This window comes from Penicillium taxi (assembly GCF_028828555.1).
Source record: "Penicillium taxi strain IBT 34144 chromosome Unknown utg000005l_segment0_segment0, whole genome shotgun sequence".
Classification (NCBI taxonomy): domain Eukaryota; kingdom Fungi; phylum Ascomycota; class Eurotiomycetes; order Eurotiales; family Aspergillaceae; genus Penicillium; species Penicillium taxi.
In genome coordinates, this window is record NW_026643207.1 from 4,358,293 (window position 1) to 4,379,082 (window position 20,790).

The following is a 20,790-nucleotide window of genomic DNA, read 5'->3' on the forward strand; positions in this document are numbered from 1 at the left end:
TAAATCGCTGAAAGAAGAGACAAGAGGTATCGTGACGCATGGCAAAACACCGGCATTTTATGACAGAAATCAACTGCGAATGTAAAAGAATAGAAGTCGGCTTCACTTCGCCTTCTGCTTGCCTTTGGGACGACCCCGAGTTTTTGCGGCTGGAGTAGTAGATGCACTCTCGCCTTCGAATTCACTCCCCGGTGCAACGCTCTTGATTGTTTCGGATGATTCGCCCTCGACAGGAACGCAGCCTTGCGTGAAAAACAGTCGAACAGTCTTCTTCCATGCATTGGAGAAGCTGTAATAGTTGCCTGGTGATATATTATTTAGTCAGAGTACCCTAGAAACCGATAAAGTCGGACTTACCACGCGGCACTTGAAATACGCATCCCTTTCCAGCATGAAACTGGACACCTGAGATATCTACCTGAACACGACCACTGCAAACATAAAAGACCATATGCATCTTTTTAGAATTCTTCGGCTTCTTGATGCCATCTGGCGGAAGCTCTACCACACCAGACCCGATGAAAGATGAACTGAGTAGCTTCGCAAATTTGAAAGTCGAATCTTTGACGTCTCTGGTCACAATTCCAGAAGGAGCGTATGCAATGTCTGTACAAACAGTCAGCCAAATCGATCGAAAACTGTGAACCATATGATAGATAATCGCTCACCAAGAACTTGTTCCTCCTCAGTGCTGGCCTGGGCTTTGACATCCCACTTAGGCACGTAACCATGAAGAACACCTTCTTTCTCCCACTGATCTGCCTCTTCATCTTCCTCATCTGAAGAATCATCCTTAGCCTTCTTAGATTTGGGCTTACGATTACGCTTACCCTTCTTTGAGTGCTCTGGCTTGGGCTCTTCAGTGCGCACAATTTCCTTTATAGTAGAGAGTGGATAGCGTTGCCCCTCTGCAGATTCACCGTCACCCCACACACATCGCTCGTTCCGCCAATAGGCCAGAGGCCGAATTGACACCCGCCCAGAGCGGGTGTGAGTGGAGCTTGTATCTGTGGGATCCTCCTTCTTGAGAATGTATAAGCTGCGTCCTTTCAAAGGGCCCGAACGTTGTGCATAATCCTCGACCACGCGGTTAAGCTCCGGATCCAGCGGCTCACGTGGAGATCTAGTATCAGTCCTTGAAGTTTTTTTCTTTTTAGTCGGTCTTGTATCTGAGGATTCATCGTCAGCAGGATGTGAATCCTTGGGCGGCCGTCCTCGCCTGGAAGATTGAGCGCCGCTCTGCTCTGACTTGTTTTTTGTAGCCGTGGGCCCTTTCTTGGGGGGTTTTGAGGTCGATATTTTTTTCTGTGCTGGACGCGAGCTTTCCGCGAGCACTGAGCCCTCTTCCTTGTCCACGCTCTGCTCGTCACTTCCTGGTACATCATCATCTGGCATGACAGTTTCGTTACCATCATCAAATTGATCATCAAAATCATTCTCCGGAGTAAACGATCCTGTATTTTCATCACCTTCTCCGTCAGAGAAGTCATTGACAATAGTTGGCTCGGATGCTGCTAGCTGTGCTTTTGTTTTTCGTAAAGATGTTTTTGGCTTGGATACACCCGCATTCACTGAACGTGAAGTCAATGGAGAAATATCTTGACGCGATTCGCTATGTGGGGTCAAGCCTTTACCATTAGATGGGCTGGGTGATAAAATATCATCTTCTGCTTCTGGTGAAGATCGCATGACAGGAGATCTTCGAGCAGACGCCGAAAATCCTGATTTTGCCGGTGACCGAGCAGGTGGGGGTCGCATAGCATTTTGCGAAAACTTGTGGTTCAGAAAGTCCATGGGACCAGGCGCGTTGTCTGGAAGAAGTAATCCAGTCAGTGTAGCTCGAAGGTATACAATTATTTGACGCAACGTACCTTCATCCATAGACATTCCATCGGAACCAATCGATTCGTCACTTGCTTCAGCTTCTTCAATATCGAATGCATTCCGATCCATAGGAGACTTTTCAGGAGAGTCTGAAAATAGCCCGTCCACTTCTTCCATTCCATGTTCGTCGCGTCGCCCTTCTTTCAATGGAAGACCAGTACGTCTGAGCGCATGAAGAACATTAGCAAGCTGCAAGAGCCCAGAGAATCCCGCAACACTAACCTTCCTAGAGTTCCGACATTCGAGTAATCGAATTCGCGGACCTTTCCTGGGCCACGAGCCATTTTCGCCGGTGGATGAGCGATGATTAATCAGAGATGCGAAAGAAATCCCCTAGCTTAAGCTCACTATGCAGGAGCAAGGGCTTAGCATGGAGAAAGTAGAAAGTGGAGGGGAAGAAGGGAAATTGATTGCGACGGATTTGAGAGGAACGCGTGCCGCTAAACCCGATCTGTCGACGCGTTTGGCATACCACCCTCTTTAATCATTTATAGCTTCATATTCATCTTCCCTCCTACCTTCTTTCTTCGCCTCAATCATGGCGAAAGACACTTCTTCTAATGAGACATACCAGGATGACATGTCCTTTATTCCCCCAAGTGTAATCTCGGATCGTTTGCTTTCTGGGGACTCTTACGCATACTATACGCCCTGTCCAGCCGCCATTACTACCCGCGCTACAACATCAACTGGAGAGGCCGTGGAAAGCACCTCATGCGTACTCGGTGTTGACGAGGCTGGCCGTGGGCCAGTACTAGGCCCCATGGTCTACGGTGCCTTCTATTTGCCAATCGATCTTCACCTCTCTCTTCTGGCTCAAGAGCATAGCTTTGACGATAGTAAGGTTCTCACTCCTGCTGTGCGCGCCAATTTGATGCGACTGCTCAACACTCCCGGCCAAACTCTTTACGAGTCCTGTGGATATGCTATCAAGGTCCTTTCTGCTCGTGATATTTCTGCGGGAATGATGAAACCAAAGACGGCCGTGTACAACTTGAACGCTCAGGCGATGGATGCTACCATCGAAATCATTCGTGGGGTTGTGGAAGACCGTCAAGTTGATGTACGAGAGGTCTATATCGATACCATTGGTAACCCTGCCACGTACCAGCAGAAGCTGGAAAAAATATTCCCCACTATGAAAATAACCGTGGCTAAGAAAGCGGACTCTTTATATCCGTGTGTGAGTGCTGCTAGTGTTGCAGCCAAAGTTACGCGTGATGTTGCCCTGGAAGTTATGTATGAGGATGTGCTTCGCGCACAACAACTTGAAACAAATTCCATAGCCCCCGAGGGATGGGGTAGTGGTTATCCTTCAGATTCCAAGTGTGTCGGCTGGCTTCGACGGAACATGGACCCTGTCTTCGGTTGGGGTAATGAGTGTCGATTTAGTTGGGGCACAGCGAAGGAGATGCTCGAGAATAAAGGAGGAGCACGAATTGACTGGCCAGATGATGATGAAGAGGGAGCAGGTCGGCTCAACGAGTTCTTGTTATCTGGCTCAGGAAAAAGCGCAGGCCAAAATGGATTGCGGGATTGGTACGGATCCAGACAAGCTGAAATTATATGATGAACTGCCATGGGAACATTGGGATTAGACAAGAATGGACAAGCTAATGATAACATAGATAATATTCCCCAATAGACCGAATATTAATCTTATTAGTGGGAAACCGACCCATCACTGGCATCATGTACATTTCAGGAAGGAAAGCAATATGGGTATCGAAGAAGGAAGAAGAGGGTGTGGTACACATCACAAAGTGGCAGTCGAGAAATAGTAGTTTTCCCACAGGTATTCATAGTCCTCCAACAGATTGCCCAATATATCAAATAGAGGTTTGCCCTTCATCTTGTTGGTAACGCTCTGAAGACATGATCTATAGATTGTCAGTCTTTGACTAGCAAAGAAAAAAATTGTTGCGAAAACTTACTTGGTAATATTTTCGTAGAATGCCCCGCGCATCAACCACCAGCCCATGGACCATCCTCGTTTCTTTAGCTCCTCTCGCTCGAGGCCCGTAAGACCCCGAAGACCCCCGGCGACTCGCTCACGGAAATCCCGCTTAGTAAGTTGCCGACATCCATACTCCATTGCAAATCCAATCAGCCAAGGCCGCCAGCTACGCTTATCCCCCTTCCAGCGTTGCAAGGCCAGTGCATATACAACGGGCCGCAAGATGTACAAGACCTCTGCTAATTGGCCCTGTCCAGTAACTCGGTGCAGTAACATCTTGGGTGTCTTGATATCATCTGCGGTGAGGACTTTGGAAATGAGGTAGCTTGAAACATCTTCCACATCAGGAAGAGACGGTAGTGATAGCCCAGTACGCGGCATCATCCAATTCGGATCTGAGGCTGGTGAAGGTGGATCACTGGGAGGCGGGGTTTGCATACCATTCCAATCGCTGTCATCTTTCTCCTCTACTAATCTCGGGTCCACCTCGCGCTCGGGCAATGGAGGGCTGACTAGAGGCCGAGAGTTGGTCAACCGGAGAAGGAGCAAGCGGCAGATTGCCTTGGCGAACTCGATAAACACAACCACACGCCAACGGGTTTTCTGACCTCGTCGGCGTGCCGACATCTCCCATAGCAGTTCTGTGTATTGAAGCATCTGAAGCGCCAGGGCAACTCGACGATACAACGACGAGCCCGAGGTCCAGTATTTGGTGTATCGAGCGTGAGGAGTGGGTGATTGCCGTGGAACAGTCGGTGGAAGCTGAGAGATTACACGCGATACCAGGGAGTCATGGTATAAAGATAGAAGTTGAACACCCGAATACACTGCATTGCCCTGTTAAATATGCTCCTTCGCTGAAGGTCTCATGGAGACTGACCGCATTCTGAAGGAATCTCTGATTCGTTGTATCGACCTGTTTAACACAGCCCCTCTTGTTAAATCTTGGGTCTGTGTTTAAATGCATTGAATTGTGATCTCTCTCGTACCTGGGATGATGTACGTCAATGACCGTAGGGCTGACTCAATCTGTCCAACCGAGCTGGAATTCTTGGCCACAAATTCCTCGTAGAGAGGAAGCCACTTTGATGGCTGTAGCATCACGGATGGAATAGGATTTTGGATGTTCCGAATTACCTCCATGGTCCCCCACGATTGCAACCTCGAAAGTAGAAAGCGGCGCGTGGTTGGAAGCGGGTTATGCAGGTCACGGGCCAAGCTATCTGAGCCGAGGTTGATTTCGGATTACGCAGGAGCTTATCTAAACACATATTTATTCGTGGAATTGCCTAAAAAAGTTGACATTCGCTTTTCTTCTCTAAGAAGTCTTCTGTGCCGGTTAATTGAGAAGCAGATATCACGATGTTAGCTTACTTTGATCAATAAGCAGCACCAGATAGCTCGTATTGTGACTACAGAGGCACCTTGATCAGTCTGTACTAGCGAATTTACCAGTATAATGGCCTCAATGTGCTCGCCGATCAATGCTCTAATTAAACAAAACCAGCCCCTACAAATTACTGAAACTCACCTATTCCGGAGGATTGGTGGTAGTGGCCCTAAAGAAACAGGGGGTTTTTCCCCCTATTAGAACCTCGACTTCCTGCACCACCTCCGAGAGTATCAGGTCAGAAGGATATAGTGTTAGTAGTGCCAAAGAAATCGAAAGCGTCAGGCAGATGCTGTGATCATCATGTCAGAAAGCGTGGGATGTAAGGGCTAAATTTATGCCGGCAGTTCGAAAAGCGGATAAAGATGTCATTGTGTAGTTACTCGGACATAATTCATTGCATTCTTGGTACATTCCGTAAAGAAACTGACACATGTATCATATATGCTATATAATACAGATTGCCCTTCACTCATCTACAAAGGTCCAGAGTCCCCCAGGTCGCATGGCCTCACGATATCGCTCTTCTACTTTCTCTCGTTCGAGTCTGTGAGCAGCCCTGCGGTCAGCTTCCTGCTCCTGAGTAGAGGGCATTTCTGTCCGCCAGAAGCCAGGGGGTGTTCGGGCACGCTGATGAGTATGTCGATGTCTCCCGTATTGATTGGCCAAAATTCTAGCCCGAGCTTCGACAAGAAGATTGGCCCGATCTCGAGGACTCAACCCATTCAGTAAACTCCGTTCATCTCCCACGAATTCTTCCAAAATCCGCTGCTCTTCTTCCTCTTGATTTCCAGGTAGACTTCCAGGAGCCCCGAATCGAACCATTGCACGGAATCGATCTCCACAACATCCTGGGCGTGTGCATCCAGTCAGACACCTCCGGTCGTCTTTTTTGCGAACAACGTCGTTGTATGCGTAGTCAATTCCTTGATTCCTCTCGGAATTAATCTTGAAGTGATCGAGGGTTTGAAGCTGGAGAGGTAGTGACCTGTAAAGTCCATCTCCCGGGGGCACCTCCGGCTCTGTTTGAGACACAGGCACCATAGCCCCATGAATGCTTCTTGATGAATCCTTCATTGAATGTTGCACAACACTCGATTGACGAATATATTTCAGCGGAGATCTGGTAGGCGCTGGTCCTTCTAGAAGGTCTTGCAGAGTGAGATTTATCTTTGACCCTGATTGGGTAGCTGGTGTATCCCTCACGGGATGTGAATGAGTAGCGCAGTTCTCCTTCTCTCCATCTTCAGCAAAAGTACGAGCTGCATAGTTAGATGTAGCTTTCAATCTTTCTTTCGTTCCAGAATTTTGATCTGAAAATCTGGTTAATCGTTTTGCATTGCCATCAATCGACTGGAGTACACGAGGTCTTTGGCAGGAGGAATCTGGTGCATGATCAGCTTGACTCATAGAGTCCGAGTCCTCCCAATGAACCACTCGGTGTGCCTGCCGCTTGGTAGGGGTTTGCACTGTGTCCCCGATATCGTCTAGGTCCTGAGTGCTTGGAAGATACGCTTGGTAGTGTTGTGTGGGACTCGATGACAGTGGCTCAATCTTCACTCGCTGTGATCGCTCAGGAACACTTCCCGTCGGCTGACCAAGGGGAAGTTCTGGATCCCGCTTTCTTTTCTGAGTTTTCAAGTCAGGTAGAGGAAAAAGAACATCTGAGTGTGATCCTGAAGATTCCGATTCCGTTCCAGTTTGGGGAGATTGGGTGTCTAGTGCTGCTGTAATGGTTTTCTTGGTCACTAAACCGGAACGATTTTGGGTAGAGTTGGGGGTAGTTGTAGTTTCAATAGGTCCCAATTGCGAGCTTGGTGAAGTTCTAAAATTTGCAGATGTCGATCGAGATTTCCTTGAGGCAGAACTCTTCCCTTCGAAATTTGATGTCGGTGGTACACGTTGATATGTGATTGGCGCGCCTTTGATCAAGACTGTGAACTCCTCCTTGTTGATCGAGCTTTGAAACTGTGACAAATGTTTTCTGTGCTTGAAGTTTGCGACCTTCAAGTCTTTACAAATCTCTGCAAGTGTTTGCATATTACCGTAAAGGGCTGTATACTTGGACTCGAGAGTTTCCCGATCCACGTCGTGGGATTTCGTCCCAAGTACATGATTTGGCTTGAAATCGGTTTGCACGTCAGCAAGTCGTTGCAGATCTAGATCCTCCGGACTATAATCGTGAAAAGAGAGCTCGGTTCTAAGCGCTGAAACCTCACGCTCCAGGTCTTTAATTCGGTGCTCAGCCTTTTGGCGGGCTTCATTGGCAATTGACGCGGCGGCGTTAGCCTCTTGCAACTCTACCGTATGAGTAGCCAGTTGGGATTTGAGATTCTGTTGAGCTTTTATAAAAGCGGACTGGTACGCCTCCGAAATCGAGATCTGAAGCTCCTCGAGTACCTCCATATCGTCGCTTTCAGAGTAATCAAGAGATGCGAGGATCGACGCGTCTCAATGGCGATATCCACTGACCGCCTTGTGGTAGGGACCCGCTTATCGGCTTCACGATAAGGTTGGCCTTCTGAGAACAAAGCAATCCAACATGTTCTTTCATCGACAACTCCGCAAAGCGAATTTTTGGCCTGCTTGAAGCTTCTTGCGAGTCCCACAGAATGTCGAAACGTGCCATAGATGATGATGACGACACTGGTGAGCAGTCTGATTTGCCAATTGCAAAGCGCAAGGAGATTGGGCTCGTTCAATTGGATCGACTGTCCACTCTGAGCAATGAACTCATCCTGAACATCTTGTCTTTTCTCCCTATGCCTTCATTGATCACATGTCAAGTGTAGACCAACCCAATGTGACCCCATCCAAGCAAACTGGAAAGCCTCATTAATTCATACAGATTATCTCATCGATTTAATGATCTCTGCAAAGACTCTGAGATTTGGAAAATGCACTACTTCAACACGTGGGTTCGTCCTCGAGCCTGTCAGACTGCCAGAGTGGAGTCCTCATCATTGCAACCGAAAACAAATTATTCACCCCAAGTCTCAACATGGCTTGATCACGGACATTTGGCCACGGAAATGACCAACTGGAAAAGCCAATACCGCCTCCGGCAAAATTGGTACAGAGGTGTCTGTCGCGTCTCTGAAATCGAGTTTTCTGAGCCTCCCAGTCGACGGGCGCTGGTCCAGCTCTGTGCTGGAATTGTCGTGGTAGCTGACACTCATGGACTTCAAGTGTGGGCCGCCAACGATCCCGCGCGCTGTCTAGCAAGAATCTCGTTTTCCGAGGAATCAAAGATCTTGTTCCACCCGGAATTAAAGACTACTTTAAAACCCACAGCCTTGGCTGTAGGTAACTTTGAAGAGCAGCAGATGATTGTGGTGGGATTTGGGAATGGTCAAGTCAGTCGATATGTCTTGCATATTCAAACACACCGGCTATGTTTGCAATCTTCGCACCGTGAACGCAAAGCAGCAATCACTAGTGTAGCTCTTTCATGGCCATTCCTCATGATGAACTTCGACTTTAAGTTGTCACTTTACCGCCTCCGTGCCCCAGATGAGAAAGAAATTGATTGGCACCAAGTGGCAACTCTTCAATCTGGAAAAGGCATTGGTTCACTAAATCTTTCTCTTTTCACTTCGGCACTTGATATCGTGGCTAGAATTGTTTATAATTTTTATCATAATGGTTGTGGATGGGCCCTGAAAATTCAGGAGCTTCGGTTCAATAAAGAAGGTCACCAGACGAGATCCCGTTTGACGGATACTGTCCATTCGCAATACTCTATTCATCCGCTACGTGGAACGCAGATTCCGTCTATCATCCATCCGAAACCACCGACATCCATTTCTTATTCCCACCCATACTTACTGACATCTCACTCGGACAATACATTAACCATGTACCTGGTGGTTTCCGATGCCAATAGTCTGTTCATTGGTGAGGGACAACGGCTCTGGGGACACACATCTTCTGTGTCCACGGTGCAAGTGACCAACCGCGGGAAAGCAGTGTCTATGAGTTCTCGTGGGAAGGAGATCCGAGTTTGGGAGCTCGAACCAACTGCCCGGCAGCCCTTTCAAAACGATAGCATTCAAATTATACCTGACGAGAAGCCATTCGATTCACAGCTACCTGATGGAGCGGGAATAGATGAAGATTTGGTCCAACTTGAATGTGTCGGATTTGATGAAGAACGGGTACTCATACGGCGAGAGGGAATTATGGGCACACAGCTTGCGTGTTATGATTTCACTTGAATCTGGGAGCAATCAAAATGAGCGGACTAACGCAGGTCATGACCCGGTCTGGCAGGCTGTAGCACAAGGTACTCATGTCCACTGGGGACCCTGGCAGGCCTGGGGTATATACTGGCAGGTTTTCCCTCCAGTTTCCTTTTTTTCTTTCTCAAACTCCTCCCTCAGATTGAATGCAATTCAATGCATGTAATACATTGCATTTGTTATGATATCCGAACGATATGGTTTCGAAGGAACAGTATGAGCCCTACTGTGCGCTCAAAGTGTGCAATTTGTTGTTCAATTAAGCAGCAAATCAAAATCAGATCAAAACATTGATCTTGACCTTGAAGAATGAAATCCAGTATTATTTATTTTAGTAGGTTCCGTATTACTCGGTATTCCTCGTTCTCTTGTTCCCTCGTTCCCTCGTCTCTTCGCGGGAACTTTTCACCTCAGGCCCCCGCACTACAAAATTCCTCGCTCCCGTCCTCTCATCTTCCCACCTACATCCCTTCTTCTTTCACTACATCCCCTTTTTTAATCGACAACTCGATTTGAAATATCTACATTATGGATTCCCGTACTCGAGGATGCTACAACTGTTAGTTCTTTCCTTTCCTATCCCTCAGCCCTGCAAGTTCTCTCGCCTATCTTCTGACCGCACAGTGCTAGCTCTATAGCCCACCATGAAGCTCATTGACTTCTTTCGTGGGCTATTTGATGCTGTTTCTGTTGTCTGTGACATTCTATCTCTTTTACACTCTCTCCTCATCTCTCCCTTGGCCTGGCATCTTGCTCTCTCTATTTGCATATTAGCTGACTTTTTTTTTTCTGTTAGGCGGTGAACAAGCCCACATGGTAATTTGACGACCCCCCTCGAATTTTGCAAATCCTGAATTGCAGGGTATTGTGTGGATTTGGAAACAACAAAAATTGATGAATAAGGCTAACTGATATTAATTAGGCCAAGGACTGCCCCAAGAAGGGAACTCCTACCTGGTAAGTTGATGTTCAATCGAAGTTTCTTATTGAACTTTGGACTGACTGAAATGACAGCTACAACTGCGGTGGTGAGGGTCACGTCAGTAAGTATTAATCTACCCACTCTGCTTGATCTTTGAATTAACTCCTTTCTAGACCGTGATTGCCCCCAGCCCCCCAAGGCACGTGCCTGTTACCGATGCGGACAACCGGGTCACTTGTCTCGCGAGTGCCCCCAGTCTGACGGCGGTAGCTACGGTGGCGGTGCCGGTGGTGGTTCTCAGGAATGCTACAAGTGTGGTCAGGTTGGCCACATTGCTCGCAACTGCTCTCAGGGTGGTGGTAACTACAACAGCGGTGGTTACGGTGGTAACAGCTACGGCGGTTCCCGTGGTGGCCAAGGCCAGTCCACTTGCTACTCTTGCGGTGGATACGGCCACATGGCTCGTGACTGCACTCAGGGTCAAAAGTGCTACAACTGTGAGTCTTGTCTTATTCTCTTCCATCCTTAAATACTCGCTCACGTTTGTCTTAGGTGGTGAGGTTGGCCACGTCTCCCGCGACTGCACATCCGAGACCCGCAATGAGCGTGTTTGCTACAAATGCAAGCAACCCGGACACATCCAGACCGCTTGCCCCAACTAAAAAGCTGGATATTTCAACGTCCTTTTTTCGTGTTCTTCTACCGGCCTTCGACAGAAATGAACGGTTTCTTTTGCATGCCCCGAACGATTTGAAATGACCATTTCCCGGGGATATTTCTTTGTTTTTCTTCTCAACCACTCACAGCTTTGAACGGTGACTATGGGGGTCTTCTCTTGCAATTTGCTTCAATTACTCTTGTAGTTTTGGATCTTATTCCTGGTCTGCTGGATTTTGCGCGTGGGAAGCAAAGTTGCAATAGGTTATTTTGCTTGCAGGTTTAAAAAATGGGTGCGCAAGAATTTCATTCTGGGTGATAACAGTTTTCTACATTCTCCCCCCCAGTACGATTGTTAATTCTTTATGGATTGTAAGACGAATCGTAGTAAGAAGCCTCACACCAATATAAATTAGGCCGACTTCGTAGGAGACATACAATATCTACCTAGATAATCCTTTAAGCTTGCAATGCTCCAGTGCTGACTCTCCAGCTTATCAGCTTTCTCACAAGATCTCATTCGTCTAGGGTAGCCTCATGAGCTACAGCTACACATCATTGCCCTCTTGTATTTTGGAACGTCGCCACAGAAGCGTTCCTCTTCCTCCTTCGACAAGCCCCATTCATCATTGAAAGGCTTTAAACTCATCTTCATGACCCGTTCTAGTACTTCCCGGTCTCCTTTACGCTCCACGCGCTCAATCACTTCGTCCAAGATCCATCCTCGAGGTACAAACTATACCAACCATTAGATATATGCAGTTAGACCTACTTGTAAGGAGCAGGAAACTTACGTTGGGATTGACAGCTTTCATAGCTGCTTGTCTATCTCCATCCTTGTCAGCGGCCCAGTCCTCTAGCACACGGACTCGCCAGCTCTCCAGCCATTTGGCAACTCGAAATCTGGCCGAAGCATCGGTATAGCCAATCCCACCAAATCCTTCGGCATGGAAAAAGACAGATGCGGCTTGGATCCGCTGTTCTTCGGTTTCTAATTCAGAGATTGGCAGACTTGATAGGCGGCGGAAGAAATGGTTAAAATCCAGCTCTAAAGCTTCCAGGGTATCCAGCATCTCAGAGAATAGGCTCTGGAAATCTGACTCCTTTTGGGTCTTTAGTCCAAGTCTTTTCTTCATCAATTGCTTGTACTCGTTCAGAAATACCGCCTTGAACTCCTCGCCTGCTCTCTCGATCAGGGTTTCCGCCAGCTTTATGATTTCAGGCTCCATTTCCTCAGTCACGCCATCTTTGATAAAATTCTCATCGTCCACCTTGTTCCCAGCACCAAGAAGCTCCCCAAGAGACTCACCAAGTCGAACCAGGTTCCACCAAATGATACTAGGTTGGTTCTTATACGAGTAACGCAACATATGGTCATCATGGTTTGGTGTGTATGCTGGATCAAAGTTATCCATAAAAGCAAAGGGGCCAAAGTCCAGCGACAAGCCAAAAATAGAGGTATTGTCAGTGTTGAGGACCCCATTCATAAAGCCGTAAGCCTGCCATGCAGCTACAGTCTTTGCATTGCGCCGAGTTATTTCGCGATACAACCGCGCAAATCGGTTCTCATTGACTCCTTGGTGTTCCTGCACATCGTCCCAAGGGATTCCCCTTTGCGGCTGATCTATATCCGAGGCTGTTTGCTCTTCGCCTACCGATACTGCAGCAGGGAGATTTTCCCAGCCGCCAAAAACATCTTCCGCGATGTATGATGCCAGTTTCCGGATCAGATCACGGTCACCGCGAACACGGAGAAGATCGAATGTTCCAATTCGCAGCCAGGATTCAGCAAATCGGGCGACAATAGCTCCTGGTTCGAGTCGCTCTCGCAGCACTTTTTCGTTTGGTAGCAATGTCAAGGATAATGCACGGGTAGTAGGCACACCCAAGGCGTTGAGGGCTGGATAATCTTTGATGAGTTTCAGAAATGTAAAATTGGAGACGGGAAAGGACTACCCTCAGAGACGATAAATTCACGGATGCTGGACCGTAAAACTGCCTTGCCATCGGCAAATCGAGAATAGGGTGTCTTTCCTGCACCTTTCAGCTGTAGCTCGTATCGTCTATCTGATTGTGGATTGGTGCATTCAAAGAGACTGATTGCTCGCTGTCAAATTTTAGCTCTTGGTATTCAATCTTTGCCAAACACACGCTCTTACCCCGTCTCCTAGCTGTCCAGCCCATGATCCACTGGGAAACTGTCAGTCTTGGGACTAGTTCTCTAACAGTAACAATCTTACAATTGCCAGCCTAGAATATCTTGTTAGCACCGGGTTTGTCATAACTCTCTGAGGGCAAACCAAGTAGTGAAATGACTTACCCCCATAGCATTGCGCCCATGGGTAGATTCCCCCCTGCTCCTCGCCCCACCAGATTTCCTTTCCAGCAACTAATGCATGGAAATGCGGTGTTTGTTCCTCTCCAGACTTCAGGCCTAGATCTTCCATTGCCCTAGGACTCACAACGAGCAGTTCTGTATCCTCAATATTCTCCGGTCGTACATAGGTAAACAACGCTCCCTTGACAATGCGGGGGCCCAAAGTCTCTCGAGGCGCCTTATGCGATATATCTGGAGTCTCAAAAGCAGGGTCTGGAGGTAATTTGGACGTGAAGACACTCGATTTCGGTAAATCCATCAATGATACCCCCATATTTGTGCGGGTAGACATATGGGAAGCCATTAGACTCAGGTGCTTAATCGACGAATGAAGTATTCGCGACATAAATGAATATAGCACGCAAACTGGCTAGTGGCTAGATATATGAAATTACGTAGAAGTGAGTGACTAGTCATTAGTTACGTACTTCATAATCAATTGAATGACATCATATGCTTAGTCATTTATCCGGCACTTTTCCGGATAAAATGGATCAACTCAACTTGAAGCGGGTATAGTCTTCGCCATGCAAATGGTCAATGGCGAATGGCGAATGGCGAATCTATGATATGCGATTCAATCCCGTCATTCGAGTCTCCGACCCCGCATGAAGTCTTTATATATGTGGGGGTTGTTGCCCCTTAGAACTTCAACATCTTCAATTTCCTGAATCTTCACATCCGACATGGCTGCTACTATCAACGCAATCCGAACTGCTGTTTTGAACGACGGCATCGCAATTCCTATTGTGGGTCTCATTCGTCACATTATATGACATACTTCGATAGAATATCCTCCTGACCATACAACAGATTGGATTTGGAGCTGGTACAAAGTGGTCCAACAGAACAAACAGCACTGAGCTCAATCGTCCTTTGATTGAGTCGGTTAACAATGCCACAAAGCTTGGATATAATCATCTCGACGGCGCAGAGGTTTATGGTACCGAAACAGAATTGGGCCAAGCGATCCAGGAGAGCGGATTGTCTCGAGATAAGCTCTTTGTAACCACGAAGGTGATTGTCAACATCGCCGATATCGGAAAAGCCATCGACGAGAGCTTGAAGAAGTTGAAGCTGGATTATGTGGACTTGTAGGTTCTTCTAACTTGTAAATTATGGCTTAATCACTTACTCTATCTCTAAGGTATCTCATTCATTCTCCGTTCTTCGCAAAGGACGATGCTGAGCTCCAAGCTGCCTGGGCTTCCATGGAGAAGGTCAAAGCGTCTGGAAAAGCCCGGTCGATTGGCGTGTCCAACTTCCTGCAAAGTCATTTGGAAACCATTCTCAAGACTGCCACTGTCATTCCGTCAGTGAACCAGATTGAGTTGCACCCATATCTCCAGCATGGGAACCTTCTTCCCTTCCACGAGAGCAAGGGAATCAAGACAGTCAGCTATGGACCTCTGACTCCACTTCTTCGCGCTCCAGGAGGACCCGTAGATCCTCTACTCTCTCAATTGGCCACCAAATACGCAGTCAGCGAGAGTGAGATTCTTCTGCGTTGGACGATTGACCGCGGCGCAGTGGCGATCACCACCAGTAGCAAGGAATCCCGTCTGACCAACTACCTTCGCGCCTTGACTTTCGAATTGACTCCCAAGGAGGTGGAAGAGATTTCCGAGCTGGGACAGCAGAAGCATTATCGTGCGTTCTGGACAGATAAATTTGCTGCTGATGATCGTTCCTAATCTTGAAAACTTGGGGACTTTGGAGCAATAAAATATAGATGTCCATTTATACATACATACGGTATATAATAAATCTGACTATAATTTGTCATAACTCAGGGAACATTCACGTATAATTGAAACAGTAACAAAGTCGCCATGACAGTATTTAATAGGAGAAACACCCATCTGAATCGAATAGATGAAACAAAGCAAAACGAAGAGAGGATCAAGAATCCAAAAGCGGCGGGAGGAACAATCCCGAAGTGGAAACCCCCGGACACTTCCACTTCTGCTCTTTCCTAGAGTATAGCTCTTTCTCAACAGAGCAGTTTCAGTTCTAAACTTCTCTTACTTCCATCTGGGGACCCATCACGAGCGTCATCAGATGCCCTGATGAGCCCCCTCCCCTTCTAATGCTGATGCACTTCTGATTTAACCTCGAACCTCGCTATTCTCTCTCCTCATGTTTTGATCTTTCTCTCCGTTTTTCTTTCTCTCTCTCTTCAACATCCCCGATCATATTCTACTTTCAACCTGATCAATCTATACATACGACTCAAATACTTACAATTCACTTCCCAAAAACATTTTACAGAACGCGGGTCGTTAGCTGGTGAGCAGAAAAAGTCGCAAATTATCCGCGGAGACTGCGATGTCGGTGAACAATCAACCCCCCTCTGCGGACCCGACAATCTCCCAACGCGCAAACCGAACAACTGGCCTTGAGGACCTGGACAAACAACTCCAGCAACTCTCTGATACCGTGCTTTCTCATCACCCATACCTCCTCACTCTCCCCACGAATTTGCCTTATCGCCTGAGTACCGCGCAACATACCGCAGCCGTTAATTGGGCAGTAGGACATGATCGGCCCTTCCAATCAGGCGAACAGCCACTTCAATTTACAACCTTCTTGACTTTCAACAAGAAGTCGTTGCTTAAGGCTGTTGGAGATTGGTGCAACAAATCTGGCGAGAGAATGGTCAACAGCGTTGTCCCGAGCAGAAGAGACACTCCTAGAGAGGTGGCTGCCAAACAGAAGATCAGCCTAAGCGACTACAGGAATCATAGGAATCAGAATACCATCAAATCTGTCGAGAGTCAAAACAAAATGAAGCATTCAGTGAATTTGAAGCGCGAAGAACAAAAACAAACACCGAAGCTTGATCCCGTCAAGAAGAGCGATAAGCTCACGCTGCCTTTCAGCTCCAAATCGCAATCGCTTCTTCCCCCAAGCAAAGCCTCTAAGAAACGACCTTCCACCACGGATACTGAGCATCTGGGTCCTTCGGCGACCAAATCACCTGATATGCACTCTCCAAAAAAATCTCGACTTTCTCCAGAGAAAGAAACGCGATCGGAAATGATCCCCGCTCAATCGCATTCTCCACGTCTCCCCGCCTTATTATCGCCTACCCTCCCACCCACGTCTGGTCCAAAGCTTCCGCGATTATTGTCTCCTACCTTGCCCCCAGATATTGAAAAAGAACTTGCCAGACTGGAAGAGCGCTCATCACGCAATTCTCCAAAGCGTGACACCGCATCAGTGAAAGGCAAACGGGACGATCCAATCCAAAACAGAACTCCAAAATCTTCCAATAGCAGCAGCATATCCAGTCACCAAAGCACTCGCACGGGTCTACCATCCAAAAATAACGGTGTTTCCAAGTACATGGTTAAATTGCGTTACGGAAAGGCCAATCGAAAACGAATCGAGGGGCTCCTCAAATTTTCTGGGAATAAGAAACCCGCTCGAGCTGATTCACCACTTCCTCCGGATACGGATCTTGAAGACATGTCGAACAATGACAAGAATAAAATGGAGTCTGCGCCAACGCGTAATCACGCGCCAGATCGAGTCAAGCCCAAGGATAAACCTGAGGCAGACGAGACTTTTGGCGCTCTGGGTGGCCGCCCTAAGGAATCCAAAGGCTCTATTGAAAAGCCCCCTACTGCAGCTCATTTGTCGAGTTCCCTCCTGCACACCCACGAGAAAGTTAAGTCAACTTCGTTGACACCCGTGAAGGACACGAAAGGACTGAACTCGCGACGGAACGGCGGTGACAGCACACCCAAAAATTCAGCGATTAAACAATACTCCACTGATCTAGGAACCAAGGCATTGCCTCTGCAATCAGATAGCCGCTCTCGAGATCAGGATCGTCGCGCCTGGCGAGATGAGTACCAGAAAGTTTACAATGTTGCCCGAGAACTTAAGCATGCAGCCGAACGATATACTTCCAAGAGCGGCGCGTCGAACGCGGATAAGAAGTTAGCAGCGGTGACAGCTATCGAGGCTATAATGTGCTTCATTCTTGCATTTGTGGCCGACGACCAGTCTAAGGTCCTCGCGCGGCAGGCCAGTGATTCCTCGTTGTGGCGGTCGATACTGGCATATTGGCGTGTGGTTCAGAAGAACAGTTCGACGTACCCGGTTTTAAATAGTCTCTGTTTACTCCTGGGTGCCGTGTCCTACAGTACCATCCATGCACTGGATCTTGAACGCCTGGCCGTTAGCCCTCTTCCTGGAGAGCACACCCCAGTACCCACTCCTGGAAGTGATGGCAACACTGTGCCATCCGATGAGAATAAGAAAAGCCGCAAAGACTTCTTGGAGTTGAAGAATAGGCTTCCTGGATACTACAAGGAATCACAAAAGCTTTGGCTGGAAGTTTCACGCGGCCTCTCTGAGGACGTGCTGAGTGAAGAGTTCCCCACCACCTGGTCTCGACGATCCCACAATCATTCCGAGAGAGGAAAGTCCACTCTCCGAGCTGGTGACTATGCAGGTGATTATTTTCTTCCTCTAGGTGGAACTAGCCCGCCTATTGAAGTCGTGCGATTTGGTTGGTCTCTTCTCAAGGAGTGGTGTTCACAGGAAAAGGTGGAGTGGAATGGTCGTCTTGGTCTTTAAAAGGTTGAGGGTCAGGAGAATTACATTTATCATTTTATTTTATGAACGCGCGCAAAATGGGGTAATATTATCGGCGCCCAGGGTTTTTTTGCATTTTTTAGTGCTTCTGTTCCCCATGATACCAACGAGCGATGGATTCTTTTACAAGCTTATTTGATTAAATATATCATTCGACACAGTTGATTCATTGCATACCTACTAAATTCAAGTAAAGTTCCATCTAAGTCTTAAAATAATTTCCATTATCCAACGCCTCCACCCCGGTCGCTAGGTGTCAAATCGCAATGAGAATGTCGCTGAACTAAAGAACACATAAAGAGTAAAGGGAAACGTTATCATCATGGAGGGGAAGATGGAAATAAAAAAGGAAAAAGGAAAAGGGTTAAAAAAAGCCATAACGCAAGTAACAAAGGATTAGACATGGTGATATTCTGGCGAGAAGTCCTCATTGGAGTCACCAAAGAGCCATCCAGCTTCACGGCAGTATCTAGCCTCCCGGCCATAGATTCCAACCTCACTTGCCCAGCATATCACCGCGGCATCGACAATGTCCGCAATAATGCCTTCAATCGCACCTAGTGTGCTCCAGCCAATGGTACCTGCAATAAGACCAACGACGTAGGCATATAAACTGCCCCGAATTGTGTTTCCACCGGATGTGGTAGCCAGGCTTCGGGCAGTGGTGACCCAGCCGCCGAATCCCAAGGCCAAAGACATCATCAAGCGAGCAGCATAAAGAATTAGTTTGGAGAGTCGGTATGAAAGAAGCGATGTCGAGGCACTGGAAGAGCGAGTAAATGCACGAGGATTCAAGGATGCTGATGCTGTGGAGGGTTTCAGGATAGTCATTTGGCTTAATCCGCGTGCAGAAGCGGCCAAAGGTTGGGAATGAATGGCTCCATAGGTCAACGAGAGGGGGTTTGTCAGGAAGGCAATAGGTGTGGGAATCAGCGAATAGGCGAACAGACTGAGTACGGAGGATATGCGACCCGGGAGCACAATCAGGGGTAGTCGAATAATAAGCCCAAGGATGCGAGATAGACAGATTGTGCCAAAAAGCGTCGTAGTAGCATGGACCATGGCAGCTTGGACAATCTGTCTCGATGTCGGCGCGGGGCTAGCCAACCGGTGAAAATACCACTGACTCACTGTCGCAGCCGTCACTGCGCGCTGGATACCAGCAATGACTCCAATAGACCATATATAGATGACAACGAAGTAGACTCCCAGCCACCAACTACTCAAATTGATGATGAAAGACTTTGGGCCGGCTCCGCTGTTAAAATGGCCACCCAGAAACACGCGAGTGAACATAAGCATCCAAATCCATGTCCATGAAACCACGCAAACAAGAATTGCCAAGCCTAAGGCCAGCAGCTCAGGATTGGCGGCCAAGATTCGACACGCAAACTCAAGGATACCGATCGCCTTTCCGACAGATTGGCGGCCTCGAACAACATTGTATATCCACAGGGTGGCCAACACAAATGGGACAATGGAGCCCCAGCGCATAAACTTATCCTGGACGCTGCTGCCATGCCAGACGCCCTTGAAGCTCGAAATGAAAGGATATAGGGAAAATGAGTATAAAATGGAAGGGACTGCAACGATAATGACGTGAACTAGGATTCGTACGTAGGATCGCAGCAAAGCTAGCCAAACGAGAGACACGGAAATTGACACTAGCGTATAAATTCCCAAGAGAAAGAATGAGCGATGGACAGTGAGATATATTGTGTCGCCCCATTTCGACTTATCGCCAGATGGACTAGATGTATGTAGGTAGACGAGAAACGCCGTGGCGAAGAGAGCCGCAAGAGATATGACAAACAGCTGGCCCCAAAAAGTATCGTGCATGGATGTTTCTGGTGCGATTGGGGAGATGGATGCGTTAAACGAATTTGTCGAGCTCGACGCCCGCGGGGATAAAACTTTGGGTTGATCATCACTGGGACCGAATGCATTCGGCCCAAAATTATTGTCCTTGGTTGAATTTCTTTCTCGAAATCTTTGAACAGGTGGTTCGTCCCCAGAATGGACGTGTTCCCCATCAGGGTTGCCCAAAAAGGAATCTTCTAGTCCCACATCAACCAAATTTCCTTTGGCTTTGATATTACCAGAGCTGGTACTAGGCCCTGCCTCTGACTCGATCATTTCAGCCACAGGATTAATCCGAGATTTGTGGGTTGCGATAGGCCCCTTCTCTCCGCGCCATGAGCTCTTGATGCCTTGTCCGTTTCTAAGACGTTCATCATATAGAGAAGGTCCTTCATCATATCCCGAACGATCAGAGTCCTCAAGTTCCGAAGACTCCTTAAGGTTGCTATCGCCAAAATGCCGTCGGGATCTCTGCAGCGCATAAAAGTCCGCAATCTCCCGTTCCCGCTCAGCCTCATCGTCTTCTTCCCGAAACTCGTCAGCGGCACTATGAAATAGAGGAGCTGGTTGCACCGAAGTTCGGGAAGCAAATGGAAAGTTTGATATCTGGGAAGTACCAGGTCTATATGGATCACCAGTCCTTAAAAAGGAGCCCGAGGAAGGGTTAGCCTGTCTTGGATTGGGGCGTGCACGACCAGTTCTTTGAAGCTCGTCTGGTCGAGATGCAACTCGAGACTGTGACTGAGCAAGGAACCGCGAGGCATCTGGAATAATGCTGGTGGTCAGACTTCAGATGTATATTTTAAACTAAAAGAAACTATACATACATTCGGAGAACATGGCCCACTATCGGCGGATCGGTGTGGAGAGAGAGGTATGAACGATGCCTGAATG

General features: G+C 47.8%; 10 protein-coding genes across 10 annotated transcripts; 5 read left to right on the forward strand and 5 right to left on the reverse strand.

Annotated features, from left to right (window-relative positions):
• Nucleotides 1-102: 102 nt before the first annotated feature.
• N7495_008897 (Cupin domain protein) lies at nucleotides 103-2,168 on the reverse strand (the record flags this gene model as incomplete). The annotated part of the gene is made up of 5 exons (XM_057211548.1): nucleotides 103-302; nucleotides 358-606; nucleotides 669-1,811; nucleotides 1,872-2,047; nucleotides 2,107-2,168. The coding sequence occupies 5 exons, from the start codon at nucleotides 2,166-2,168 to the stop codon at nucleotides 103-105; spliced, it is 1,830 nt and encodes a 609-aa protein (XP_057061091.1).
• A 254-nt stretch (nucleotides 2,169-2,422) lies between these two features.
• On the forward strand, nucleotides 2,423-3,454 carry N7495_008898 (ribonuclease H2 catalytic subunit RNH201; the record flags this gene model as incomplete). The annotated part of the gene is made up of 1 exon (XM_057211549.1): nucleotides 2,423-3,454. One exon carries the CDS (start codon nucleotides 2,423-2,425, stop codon nucleotides 3,452-3,454), a length of 1,032 nt encoding a protein of 343 aa, XP_057061092.1.
• Nucleotides 3,455-3,640: 186 nt separating this feature from the next.
• Nucleotides 3,641-4,942, reverse strand: N7495_008899 (peroxisomal membrane protein PEX16; the record flags this gene model as incomplete). The annotated part of the gene is made up of 4 exons (XM_057211550.1): nucleotides 3,641-3,764; nucleotides 3,819-4,668; nucleotides 4,722-4,757; nucleotides 4,831-4,942. The coding sequence occupies 4 exons, from the start codon at nucleotides 4,940-4,942 to the stop codon at nucleotides 3,641-3,643; spliced, it is 1,122 nt and encodes a 373-aa protein (XP_057061093.1).
• A 757-nt stretch (nucleotides 4,943-5,699) lies between these two features.
• On the reverse strand, nucleotides 5,700-7,637 carry N7495_008900 (uncharacterized protein; the record flags this gene model as incomplete). Its single annotated transcript, XM_057211551.1, has 1 exon — nucleotides 5,700-7,637. One exon carries the CDS (start codon nucleotides 7,635-7,637, stop codon nucleotides 5,700-5,702), a length of 1,938 nt encoding a protein of 645 aa, XP_057061094.1.
• Nucleotides 7,638-7,843: 206 nt separating this feature from the next.
• On the forward strand, nucleotides 7,844-9,448 carry N7495_008901 (WD domain protein; the record flags this gene model as incomplete). The annotated part of the gene is made up of 2 exons (XM_057211552.1): nucleotides 7,844-8,019; nucleotides 8,080-9,448. 2 exons carry the CDS (start codon nucleotides 7,844-7,846, stop codon nucleotides 9,446-9,448), a joined length of 1,545 nt encoding a protein of 514 aa, XP_057061095.1.
• Nucleotides 9,449-10,116: 668 nt separating this feature from the next.
• Nucleotides 10,117-11,056, forward strand: N7495_008902 (uncharacterized protein; the record flags this gene model as incomplete). Its single annotated transcript, XM_057211553.1, has 5 exons — nucleotides 10,117-10,164; nucleotides 10,395-10,429; nucleotides 10,487-10,515; nucleotides 10,568-10,891; nucleotides 10,947-11,056. The coding sequence occupies 5 exons, from the start codon at nucleotides 10,117-10,119 to the stop codon at nucleotides 11,054-11,056; spliced, it is 546 nt and encodes a 181-aa protein (XP_057061096.1).
• A 530-nt stretch (nucleotides 11,057-11,586) lies between these two features.
• Nucleotides 11,587-13,774, reverse strand: N7495_008903 (uncharacterized protein; the record flags this gene model as incomplete). Its single annotated transcript, XM_057211554.1, has 5 exons — nucleotides 11,587-11,787; nucleotides 11,846-12,951; nucleotides 13,008-13,158; nucleotides 13,211-13,249; nucleotides 13,292-13,774. The coding sequence occupies 5 exons, from the start codon at nucleotides 13,772-13,774 to the stop codon at nucleotides 11,587-11,589; spliced, it is 1,980 nt and encodes a 659-aa protein (XP_057061097.1).
• A 340-nt stretch (nucleotides 13,775-14,114) lies between these two features.
• On the forward strand, nucleotides 14,115-15,122 carry N7495_008904 (aldo/keto reductase; the record flags this gene model as incomplete). The annotated part of the gene is made up of 3 exons (XM_057211555.1): nucleotides 14,115-14,177; nucleotides 14,242-14,522; nucleotides 14,576-15,122. 3 exons carry the CDS (start codon nucleotides 14,115-14,117, stop codon nucleotides 15,120-15,122), a joined length of 891 nt encoding a protein of 296 aa, XP_057061098.1.
• Nucleotides 15,123-15,756: 634 nt separating this feature from the next.
• N7495_008905 (uncharacterized protein) lies at nucleotides 15,757-18,018 on the forward strand (the record flags this gene model as incomplete). Its single annotated transcript, XM_057211556.1, has 1 exon — nucleotides 15,757-18,018. The coding sequence occupies one exon, from the start codon at nucleotides 15,757-15,759 to the stop codon at nucleotides 18,016-18,018; it is 2,262 nt and encodes a 753-aa protein (XP_057061099.1).
• Nucleotides 18,019-18,432: 414 nt separating this feature from the next.
• On the reverse strand, nucleotides 18,433-20,736 carry N7495_008906 (uncharacterized protein; the record flags this gene model as incomplete). Its single annotated transcript, XM_057211557.1, has 2 exons — nucleotides 18,433-20,660; nucleotides 20,724-20,736. The coding sequence occupies 2 exons, from the start codon at nucleotides 20,734-20,736 to the stop codon at nucleotides 18,433-18,435; spliced, it is 2,241 nt and encodes a 746-aa protein (XP_057061100.1).
• Nucleotides 20,737-20,790: the final 54 nt, after the last annotated feature.